The sequence below is a fragment of the Genypterus blacodes genome, unplaced genomic scaffold (assembly GCF_046128005.1).
Source record: "Genypterus blacodes isolate CSIRO-AG114 ecotype Tasmania unplaced genomic scaffold, CSIRO-AGI_Gbla_v1 ptg000058l_1, whole genome shotgun sequence".
Classification (NCBI taxonomy): Eukaryota; Metazoa; Chordata; class Actinopteri; order Ophidiiformes; family Ophidiidae; genus Genypterus; species Genypterus blacodes.
Genome location: NW_027466870.1, coordinates 3105230 through 3117603, shown reverse-complemented (window position 1 = coordinate 3117603; position 12374 = coordinate 3105230). Strand labels below are relative to the sequence as shown.

Here is a 12374-nt window from a genome sequence, read left to right as displayed (position 1 = left end):
CCCCTTCGAGTGTATGAGTCCACACACACACACACACACACACACACACACACACACAAACAATAGAGGTTACACTGTCTCCATGCAAACACACTGACCCCTCCGTCTAACCCAGCGCGGCGCTATTCAATCTCATTCTCCCTCGTTAGCGCGTCACCTCAACCTTAACCTTCCCTGCACCGCCAGGATGAACGGGCAGGCAGGCAGACAGTTATGCTCCTTACATGACAGACGTACAGGGAACCATAACGCACCACTCACACATACTGTAAATCTGTACCAGATCACAGCCACGTGATCACTGAATTCATAGATAGATGGACAGAGAGAGAGAGAGAGAGAGAGAGAGAGAGAAGGAGAGAGAGAGAGAGAGAGAGAGAGAGAGAGAGAGAGACAGTCTTACAGGAAACTCGTTACATCTGATTTATACAGATATGTGGAAATGATCAAACGCAGCACATAACGTCAAATTAATAATTCAGGGACAGCGGGCTAGCACGTCTCTCCAGGCACCGCTAAATACATATGAAGGAGATTTCCTGCATTCATTAGGAGTTAAAGATGGATGGAGAGAGGTATAGTGAGAGACGCAGGTAGAAGCTCTGCCAGATGAGTGAAAGTAAAGGAAGAACTAAGTACTTCAGTGACTCGTCCACATTTGTATAGCAGCTAACAATCATCTGAAAATGTCCTTGCCTGTAATTTCTTCTCTTTTTTTAAACGTTTGTATGAGTCACACACTGCCAGGGTTGTGGGTGTGATTACGACCCGGTACCATCAGCGTGGGAGCCATGCGAGGGCGGACGGAGTCGGTGTAGTAAAACCACCCTCCATTCTCCGACTCCCGTCTCCTCTCGTAGCACCGCCGTGCGGGTAACACGGATGTCCGTCATGTGACCCAATGAGTCATCTGGCCCGAGGTGTGAATGGGCATGGGAGGATGAAGGCCAGCTTACTGCCCACCGCTGACACGGAGACATCACACAGCAGGGAAAGTATTCCACCTTCCACCTTTATGTGAAATACTGTATAAAGCGTAGCGTCGCTGGCAATCATTTTTATGTCGGAAATATTGATTCCTGACCTTGTGGTGGTCGAATGAATGCGTATTGATTGTTCCATCCGTCGACGGATCTCTGATCCCTCGTTAAAGCGTGTTGAAGTAAACTGCGGCGCTGTCAGGTGGCCCGGAACATCGGAAATCATTCTTAGCGAAAACTCTTTTTAAGACCGGGGGATTTTGCGACTGGAGAATCATTTGTTAATATTTTGGAAAATCAAAGACGATACAATGCCTTTGACTATTGCTCTACTGCGAGGATCGGTCATCTCTCTTTCCTTCCAGTGAGTTACATCGATCGAGATTTCTGAAGTATGCTTAAGAAATGTCTTGATTTGTGAAAAATGTCTACAAACAGCTCAGGGCTTCATACTGACAGTTTGAGTCAATCCTACTTGGACAACAGAGCGCACAAGTGTAAAGAACAGCTTTATGAGTTGGTCTATATTGTAAACAAAAGCTATACGGTATAATAAAAACATCACATGTTTTATTTGCAATGCAGATGATTAGATATTTATTATCCGTTACAGATTACATGTAGCTGATCATAAAGGCGGTTGGATATAAGAGCGCCATAGCCTTCCTCTTGCGTCAAATAGCTTTTCCAGTAAGCAATTTCACCCCTGAAGTCGGCCACATTTCATTTCTGCAACACCACACGTTCAACATATTGGTGATTTGACACCGTTTTGAAAAAGTGGCACAGATCGGGATCAAAATTCTTCTCTCCTCTGCGTTTGACCTCATGTTGGAACACGTTCTCCGCAGAGACAGGTGAGGGATTTACACAGCAGCGGCCCCTGGGAGCGGCACTGCTGAGGGGCCGACACCTTTCGATTATCTTTCCTCTGGAACATTGGGCGTTCTCATTCCCTGCTGTCTTTGCCTTTCATACGCTCACACAAGGACTGAGACATAAAGTAAATGACAGCGCCGGGATCTTCTTCAAAATATTGTATAAATGAAATAACATCACAAAGAGAGAGCCAGGGAGAGAAGGCGGTGGAGAGGTCGGTGATGGACGGCGGCAGAGAAAGTGCAGAGTATTTCATCAAAGAGATCAGCTAATGCGAAATCTAATGTTTACTCACGAGATTTCATTTGTTTTACTTTATTTCAAAGCATTTTCAGCTTCAAAGTCTTTGATCAATTTGATGTCCAACTTAGGGAACGTGACGTGATTCAAGCTCTGGTCCTTTGCACTATTTTTACACACCTGCTCTTATATGCTCTACCCCTGCATTACACGGTCACTGTATACAGTATATAAATATATTAAAATGCAGTGTTTGGGAGTGGATTCTCACTTACAGCTGCATCTGGCGACATGTCACATTTGACTCGACGCATTTAGAAAATTATAGCTGTAAAGTGACATTTGCGGGCCTCTAACTGCTGCATGTCTGTCCCTGGGACCAGACCTGCTATCCTGTTAACTCCACTGTGTGCTCCACTTACTGCTGCCATTTCGATAGGTGTGTAGTGGTTGTGTGTTGGTGTGTGTCTGAACTTTGATGAGCATAATTAACCTCTTTTTTTTCCCAGCGTTCTCGGCTCTGAGCCATTGGGCTGCTGCTGCCACTTAGGTACTGTTGATTGTGACCCTTCCATTTTCTGAATCTGAACCATTGCTGCCCCACGGTCAGTAATTGCAGAGTAAAAGGAGCATTAGATCTTAAACGGCTTCATAATTTCACAAATCTCTCAGGATCAAATTCAGATTCAAATGAACCCTTCTTGACAGATACTATACGGTATCTGTTTACCTCCTCCCTATGCTGGTGCTAATGGGAGTGTTCCACTGACACGTTTCTTCCTATTTGAGGAACTTGATCACTGTTTGTACTGAAGGAGCGACTGCTAATCTTAAACTAGCGGAATAAAGCAACAGAACTTTGTGGCAATTATGCAGATTTTTCACCAAAACAGTATCAACCAGCCGATGCTGATGATGTTGCTGATGAAACAGAAAGCAAATCAGATCAAATGAGCCACATGTGCAACAAAGAATGTGCTTTTTCTCTGAGCTTCCATCTGCTGTCCTGACAGGTGATGTAATGAGTCTTTAACAATGTCACTCCACGTAATAATCTGTTTATACTGGACCAACTTGGTGGATGAAGTTGGTTGACTTTGAGTCAGGCAATGAATACTGAAGTTTGTCCCGTCTCTCAGGCAGAGATAGAGAAGTTGGAAGTAAAGCTTTGAATAAGTTTACATATTCATAGTGACTAGATTTGCAAACCTCAAAATGTCCTCTGATGTGTGTGTGTGTGTGTGTGTGTGTGTGTGTGTGTGTGTGTGTGTGTGTGTGTGTGTGTATGTTCTGTATAGCCCAATGGGAGTACCAAACATTTGAGGTTTTATTCTCACTGGTACCATCTAATCTAAAAATGCACTAGTATTGCTGCAAGGCATGTTGTATAAAAGCTTCCACCAAGCGGACAGTGTATGTGATGTAAGGAGAGGTGACATTGAAAGGACATTACACCCACAGCGGCCATTCTTCCCTTCCACCAAAGTCTCCCTGTATTCCCCAGGCTTCCCTCAGACGAAGGTATAGATAAGCACACAAGACCCAGCCCGTCTTTATCTGCCTGGCAGATAAAGACGGGCAGGGTCTAAAATAGCCCGCGATGGGGGCCTGACTATCTTCACACAGCCTGGAAGAGGGAGCGGATCGCCCAAAACACAACCAGCAAGCACGAGGAAGAAAGCTAACGCACACTGAGCGCACAGATGCTTATTTAACTAATATAGCAACCACCTGCTACTGACAGCCACCTTTGTTGGACCTGATAAGACAGAACATACCAGCTCTGTGATTAAAGTGGTGGTGGGTGGGAGGTGGGTATGTGAATATGAGACGGCTCCATTTACAGCGCTTCGCTCTTGTCATTTGGTCGAGGGATAGACGAGGAGGGAGGGGACCGGCTTTATGACTAATACTGAAATCGATGGAGAAAAGCTTCTCGGAGCATAAATAGCAGCCATTATCCTCTGAATAAGTAAAGTGGGGGAGAAAATGATATAAAGCAATTCGGTGATTTGCAGAAAAAGGCAGACAATTGGAAAAAGGCCACTTGTTATCCATCTTGCTACAAATAGGTAAAATCTTTCACGCCATATAAGGCCCTTTTTTTACACAGACAATGTCTAACAAGGTACTATTAGAGGGTAAGCAAATTAATTCTACCTTTTTCTCGCCTTGTGTAGCACGTTGGGTCACTACCCGTCGCACGTTGGGTCACTACCCAACATGCTACACAAGCAGAATTATATCTATTAAACCTCTTCCACTGCTTGAATCATACAGCATTTGTTCTAGGTGAGGGAGTTCAAGTAAAAAAACAGATCTTTGGTGTGTTTCTGATGTGGAAGAGAGCAATATGAAGGACATCAACCTCCTGATTCACAAAGTCACCCAGGCTAGTCCCAATTTGAGACTAAACTTAATTTTCATATTAGCTAAACAACAAACACATGACACAGACACACACACACGGGCTGACTCCCTGGGAAAAACAGTTCCTATATAGAAAATTAAATAAAAGATCAGAACAGATTGTGCTGGTCGGGGTGGACGAAGGCGCCATGTTCTACGGATTAAGTAAAATCCAAAGTGTTTAAGAGGAGGACAGAGCTGCTTGTCTGCCAGCCTTGGACATGACTTACCACTATCAGGCTTAATCAACACACACACACACACACACACACACACACACACACACACACACACACACACACACACACACACACACACACACACACACACACACACACACACACACACACACACACACACACACACACACACACACACACACACACACACACACACACACAGCCTCCATGCCAAAACAACCGAGCCCGCATCAATCAGGACCAATTCTCACAAACTGCCTGGGCATGTGTCATCACTATGGAAACCAGACTTTTCTCCCCATCCTGTTTTTCAGCCAACAAAGACCACCGGAGCACTGCAGCAAACTTGGGTCAGGAGGGAACTTGTGAAGATGAGACAGAAAAACAACACAGTCGGGCTTTAGAGAAGTGGAACAGGAACAAGCGGTTGTCTGATGTCGACTTCTGATAGGAAAAGAGTTCGCGACGGGCATTTTGGTTTGCGCGGGGCAATTGTAGCAGACGGTGACGCTGTAGCGGCCGGATGCGAGTTTCTACGATAGTTTAAACGCTGAAATGAAGATAAGAAAGGTTACGAAAATCCGCCGTCTTAAAGTATTGCCTGCAACAGCTGAATTCCACAGAGCTGTTGGGGGTCAGGCGCCGTCCTCGTGTGACCCCCCCCTCCACCCTGAGCGAGAAAGCTAATGGGTTAATGAAAAGTCTGGTTTTCCAATTAAAATACAGGTGAGAAAGGTTGATTGTGATTTGCTGGCGAGGTCGGCTGGGGGCCGTCGTCGACAAAATGATTCTGGAGGCAAGTTTGAGCTGCTGCTCCCTGCGCCGAACAATTGTCAATTGTGGAACATTTAACCTCCAATGGACTCCTCTGCTTATTCTCAGTTTAGTTTTACTTGAGTCGTTTTGGTAAGAAAAATAGCATTCAGACAGATAAAAAGTCACTGGCAGTTAAATGTTTTGCGCCACTACAGTCCAACATCTTGAGGTAAAACAAGCCTACACAACACAAGACGCATAGAATTTATAGCCGCCTTGCTTCCTTTTCTTGTTCACTTTCACACCGTTCCTCATTGCGTCACACAGCGAAGCATTAATGTATTCCATATTAACTCTAAGGGCCCAGGCTTTGCAATCCACGAGGGACTATTGTCAGGATGTGGGGACCCGGAATGAAGTGAGATCTTAAGTGTTGATACCCTGAGGTGAAAACTTTGCCCGACCACTCAGGGTGGAGTTCCATTTCAAACGAGTAGCACACTCATAATACGTATAAATTGGTCCCATTGAAACCATTGCTAGAGATTCAAGTAAAAAAATCCGAAAGGCACTAAGTATCCTTCAGTTCGTTGGAAATAAATGGGCTCAATTCCTCTGAGTGAGGAGGGAAATTATGCTTAAGAGCGTGGACGATTTCAAAATGGCCACAGAACACATGCGGCGGAGGTGAGACGGGAACAATTTGGTGTCACTTAGAGACTCCGAGGAGCCAATTGACATGTCAGCTCATCAAACGCTGCGGATATGTCCATTTGCCAAAAGTGACAAGAAAATAAAGGACGAAAAGACAAAGCTGTTGGTCTGAGTGAAAGACGAAGTCAATAAAGGACTCGCACATTTGAATCTCAATGCAGGGAAGATGACAGTAAATACTTAATCGCAGTAACACTGCCGGGCACCGAGGGATTGAAAACCCCCTTTAGGATCTGGACGGACATCGCAATCTGAAATACACCTTGGCGCCATGTTGGACGTCTTTGTGCAGGAAGAAGAAAAGAGGCCAGCGGCGGCGCCTTTCACACGCTTCAATCACCTGCATTGTTCTGTCATACTGTGCTCATGTAACATTGCTCAAGCTACTGAAGCATGTTACAGAATAGACACGGAGACAGAAAGCTGACGGCTAAAAAAAGAAAAATAGACTCTAAAACCCACTATGCATTTTAATAAATAGATATTTTTGGAAAGTTGTGGAGTCCTATGGAAGCACTTGCCGTGTTGTTATTCGCCTGCAAGTTTGGGACAATGGATGAAGAGGGTTTTGTTTTTCGTCGCCATTTGCCCATCATCAGAGTTGTGTTACGGCAAATATTCTCAAGGCATTATTATAGTCATCCCTTTTCAATAATACAAATGTGTCAAGGGCCCCTTTCAGACATGCACTCTAGTCTGGAAGAGAAAATAATTCATCATATTAAAGGAAAGGTCCAACATTCAACCGTTTACAACCAATTAACAGCAAAGCTAGCGCGAACATCTTTGAGTCTTGCTTGAGTCTACTGGTTTGAAGGCAGGGTCGCACCCACCTGTTTTAATGGGAATTTCAGGATTAAGTGGGAACACAGAACCCTGCAAGTGTGAAAACATTCCCGCACTAGGCGGGAATGTGTATGAATGGGTCTATGCGCTGGTATTCTGGAATTCTAGGCGCCCAGTAAACAATCTAGACTTGGTTAATGCCAAACGTGGACTTGAAAGTGTGTTTTCATGCCTGGAACTTTTGCAAAAAGTCACGAACCATCCTTCATTTCACACCAAGGAACCCGGAGCATTTCTGGTAATAGAACTATAATTCTCAAACAGCTTTTATCTGGCACATGATAGGAGCTATCCTAAAGCGACAGATGGAAATATCACTTGCTGTAATATCTACAATCTTCAAAGTACAAGAACAAGAGTGAGAGAAAAGTTGCAGAAGAAATCCTGCAGTTTGCACTTTTAGATACTTCCAGTGTGCAGCCGAAAGAATACAGTCCAACAAACCCTCAGATAGGTAGAACAGGGATTCAAACAACTCGCTTTCTTGTTGTTTTGGAAGACAAACTGTGTAGAGAGCACATGGCCGAGCATGGAAGCAGCACGGTGAATATCAAATTGAATTAGACTGAAATAACCTGGCAGTGTTGACTGACTGGAGAAGATAAGCAGTGAGAGAAGATAGAAAAACAAGACAAGTGAAAGAGGAAAAGAACCGCTCCACTCGGGGGTTCATAGTTTTTTTGGCAACTGGCATCTTCAAAGAAATATAAATAAGTGAACACATCACTAAAAGCTCTGGCCAGCTCTGATTACGAGCTTTGGCCAGACAGAGACGGTTGAAGACTCCGAAAAGGCCAAAACACATCAAAATGGGAGAGGTGGAACGGCATCGAGACGCCAAGGAGACAGCTAACAAACACGCCCACAACAGACGCCAATGCAAACACTTAATGCAAGAGATCTACCTGATGTCTCTCACTGTTTGGACTTTAGAAGATCAAATATGGACGTTCAGCCAATTATATTGTGAAAATGACATTAATTCTCATTCAGGTTCATGAATTGCAAAATAACAATAAAGCTTTTCGTCGCGTGCTTTCTAAGTTTAAAAGAAAATTAGGGGTGGTTTTCTCTGCGTGTGTGTGTGTGTGTGTGTGTGTGTGTGTGTGTGTGTGTGTATGTGTGTGTGAGATAAGTAACAGGAGAACAAAAGGCGCTTTAGAGCTGAGGTTTGCCTGGGTTATTCTGGGCACCTGCAGTTGCCGGTGTCTCAAGTTTTAGTGTGTGTGTGTGAGTGTGTGTGTTTATAGGGAGGACATAATGACGGCCCTGGGTGGTTGTGGTCAGACGCGCTGATGGGGCCATTACGCACACGCCCTCTTGGTTGAACAAAAGCACCACATTAACATGTAACTGCCGGGTTTCTGTGTGTGTTTGTGTGTGAGAGTGTGTGTGTGCATTTTATTTCATTTCTACCTACACGTGTGCTTTGTATCTGCATGATTCTCTTCATTTTTTTAAATCTATTTTGCTTATGTTGGCGTAGGCGCGCGTGTGTGTCAGCTTCTGTGCGCCCGTCAAGAGAGATGACGTCAAATGAAAATATGGTAACAGAAGTGTGTGTGACTGCTTTGGAGTAGGAAGTGCTGAACGCCATGGCAAATCTCTTACTGCACAGCTCATGATGGTAATGACAGAGACGTCTTAAAGCGATGTTGGAGGGTTGTGATAAAACATTGAACTGTGGCGTTTGACGGAACAATATTAGTTTTGCTTTCCAGTATAGTTATGTTTTACTGCTTTTGCACTTTGTACTTTATGTGTTCTTGTCTTTTAATTGAAAAACACCCTGGGGTCCAAACATTGCATGAATAATACAGACGTATTAGTGGTTGAACTTGAGATATTTAGCTAAGTGACGTTCCATGAGAGGAGAAGATTTCATTATGTTTAGGTGACAGATTTATATTTATTTGACTCATTTTATGGAGGAAAAAGCGCACATGAATGAACATGATGACAGCTTAATTGCTGGTTTATGAGTTTTTCCTTTTTCTTTTTTCTCTTTGGCTGGTACGCTTTTGTACATTATAAGTTATTGCAACATATGTACAAAGCCTTTGAGCCGAAAGGGATTTAGAAAAATAAAAGAATAGTTCCATATATCGCACACAAACACAATTACCAATGCTTTTTAATTGCAAAATAAATGCACAACACTGCCATCTAGTCTTATACTTGTGCAACAACAGACAATTAGGAACTTCAACCCAGAATTATATACAGTACAACTCAACACTTAAGGCATCTAAAACGAACCTTACTTAACATATTGTAATTCAGGGTTCACACACATGCACACACACACAGGGTTCCGAGCATTATTGCGGTTGGCTTGGTGGGATTTATTGAGCCATCTTTTTTCTCTTTTGATTAAAAATGTCTCCTTCTCATGGTGATTTATGGGTGTAAATGGAAAGAGACAGAGACAGAGAGAGAGAGAGAGACAGAGAGAGGGGGGGAAGAGCGAGCGGGAGGGTTTGGAGAGGATGGGATGACATCATGCTTTCAGCAGGGCTTTTCTGCATGAGGGTGCCATCCACTCTCCTCCCTCCTCTGTTCTCTCTCTCGCTTTGTGTGTATGTGCTTAGAGAGAGAGAGCGAGAAAGAGAGAGAGAGAGAGAGAGCAAGGTGTTGAATCAAGGTGGGGGGTTGGTGGCTAAATTGAGAACCCCCCCTGTCTTGCAGGTGGGAGTGAATATAATTGGACAACTGCACCACTGGGTTTGGTGTGTGTGTGCATTTCTAGTGTTTTTAATGGCGACAGAGTGTGTGTGGGTGATGGGGGTGGGGGTGGGGGTGGGTGTACGTGTGCAAACAGGATGAGAAGAAATGAGTGAGCGTAGAAAGTGAGCGAGAGGCTGCTAAAACAGTGATCGTATCGACGAGCAGAGCAGACAAAGACTGGCAGATACTGACAGATGGGAGGGAGCGGTGCTGTTAGTGTATTTGTAACCGTGTGTGTGTGTGTGCGAGAGAGAGAGAGAGGGAGGGAGACAGAGAGGAAGAGAGATCTGTGCTGATTGTGATTTAAGGAAGGAATTAGCGGAGGACAAATGTACAACGGGCATCCCAAAATCGAATACACGACATCCCAGTCAGACACGTTCGCACATTCCCTTCAACTTTTCCACGTCCACTGACACGACTGAGTGGCCTAACATCTGTAGGCCGTGAGAAAGGGAAACAAAGTGGGAGAGCACAGACATCTGTCTGACATCTGTCTGAATCCGTTTTCAGATGTTTGCAGACAGTTGAGCTTAAAGACACTCCAATTACACCAGCAGACATTTAAAAAGCCCTGCAATCAAAAGGAGACAGCTCTGTTACAACTCGATGAATATCAAGCCCACTCTGAATTACTGAGGGAACACACTCGGTGAATGTCAAGACACACGGAGGAGGGGGGGGAGAAGAGCAGAAGACAAAAGAGGAAACTTCTCTGAAAACACCTACATCAGGCGCCTGTCGCATTCCTAACAATTGGTGAAATGCACGTTTTCATGCCACATCCCTCTCACTTTCCGCCCATCTCATCGCAGCTCCCACAGAGTTTAATCGCCATGGAGGTTCACATTTCTTCCAAATGACACTTCTGTCGTCAAAAATCCTCCGGAGCGGCAGAGATTGCAGGTGGCGCTCGCGTGTGAGTCTGTTTCAGCCGTTATACTGATGAAGCTCTCACTCTGATGAAAACGCTAGTTGCCGAGCCTGATTAATAACCATGAGCTTCAGAATCCTTTTCGGTGGAGCTGAACCGCATTTGATCCTTATATAATGCCATGCAGTAATGTATAAGGCAATACGGTTGCAGACTGGAGTCTCTGTACGGAAACAATCAGAGTTTAACCCCTCTATCATATGAATGGGTCCAACGCGCGTTCACCCACATCTGATTGAGCCTCAGTGAAAGGTCAATTGTTTCTTCTACAGACTGGGTGGGGGGTTGATCCAATCAAAAGGAGATAAAGTCATAGGTCTGCCCTTTCCATATAACACACACACATACAGCACAACTCAGAAAAACACAAACAGGCACACACACACACACACACACATTTTACAGGCAGACATCCATGCCAACAAATACCTACACCAACACACATCCATAACACATAATCTCCAACATACTCCACAATACACCCACCCGTGCAAACACACATACACACACGCACGCAGGATTTACCAACAATGAAAACTAAAGGGGGAACCTCCCCACCTCATCATCGCTCTCATTCTATTTCCCTGCAGCACCTCCTCCTTGTTTGGTCTTCTTAATGCTCCCCTAAGCTCATCTTAAGAGAGAAATGGGGCAGAACAAATCCTAAGCGGGGGCTGACAGGGTGGGATAAGAGACTCGCTTACGTCCCTCGATTACTAACATGAGGAGTTATAGAGGTAGATCAATACAGACAGATCATCTTAGCTCCAAAACAGCTTCTTTCAGCAGCACCGACACTCTGAGGCCCAACGGGCTCGCTCATTATAACAGCGCCTGTATGTGGAAGATGCAAATGCTGATGATAAAGCCACATATTACTTTTATTACTTTGCCCCGCACACCATTTTGGGGTAACGCAGAATTTTCCTCTTTCGGCTGATTCATAACCAGCACCTGTCAATAAATGGATAGATTTCCTGTCAATTAAGGCAGTCTATCTGAAACTCTGAAATTAGTTTAAAAATACACTGAATACACGCACACTCTTACACAAGCCCTGAGGAAAAACTGACATCTCTCTGCTGTATTCTGTCTTTCCAACCTGCACATTTAGGTGTCAACAGTTGGCTGGGAACAGCCTGTTTGCCGGTGACTTACATAAGGCGTGGGAGCCGGTGAGCAGCAGTGATAGCAGCAGAGTGGTGGCGGGCAGCAGGAGCGGCAACGAGAGGCGAGAGGCACCGCTGGCAGCCATCTTGCGTCAGGTAGGGCACTGGGGGGCGGGGACGGGGGCCGGGAGGGGCGGGACTGGTCTTTGACCTGGCCACAAAGCCGAGGCCCCAACTGCAGAGGGAAGGCTGGGGTCTTCACGCAGGACAGCTCGGCACTCTGCAGAAAGGGAAAGATGGGAAACGGTCAGGAAATACATTCTGAACCATATCGCATCACACACTGTCCACATCGTACTCGTGATGACTATGCATTGACATTGCGATATCAAAGTGACTTCGTGTTATTCTGGAACATTTCATGTGGTGACAAGCTCCGGACTGAATTCCCTAATGCTCGAAATTGGAAGTGGTACAAATATTCGGTATTGGTTGAGCATCTTCCTTAGGGACACCTTGACACAACATTGACGATGATGAGCACACACACACACAAGAACACACATCTGTTCATTAGCAG

The 12374-nt window shown here is 44.9% G+C and overlaps 1 protein-coding gene across 3 annotated transcripts in view; it reads right to left on the bottom strand.

The window, feature by feature from the left end:
- The window catches only part of ptprsa (protein tyrosine phosphatase receptor type Sa), a 190901-nt gene that overhangs the window by 96109 nt on the left and 82418 nt on the right, over positions 1-12374 (bottom strand). For all 3 annotated transcript variants that reach the window (XM_076153086.1, XM_076153085.1, XM_076153087.1), the window contains one exon: positions 11844-12074. In XM_076153086.1, coding sequence (XP_076009201.1) covers positions 11844-11940 — 97 coding nt within the window. In that variant the 5' untranslated portion in view covers positions 11941-12074. The remainder of the gene's footprint in view (positions 1-11843; positions 12075-12374) is intronic.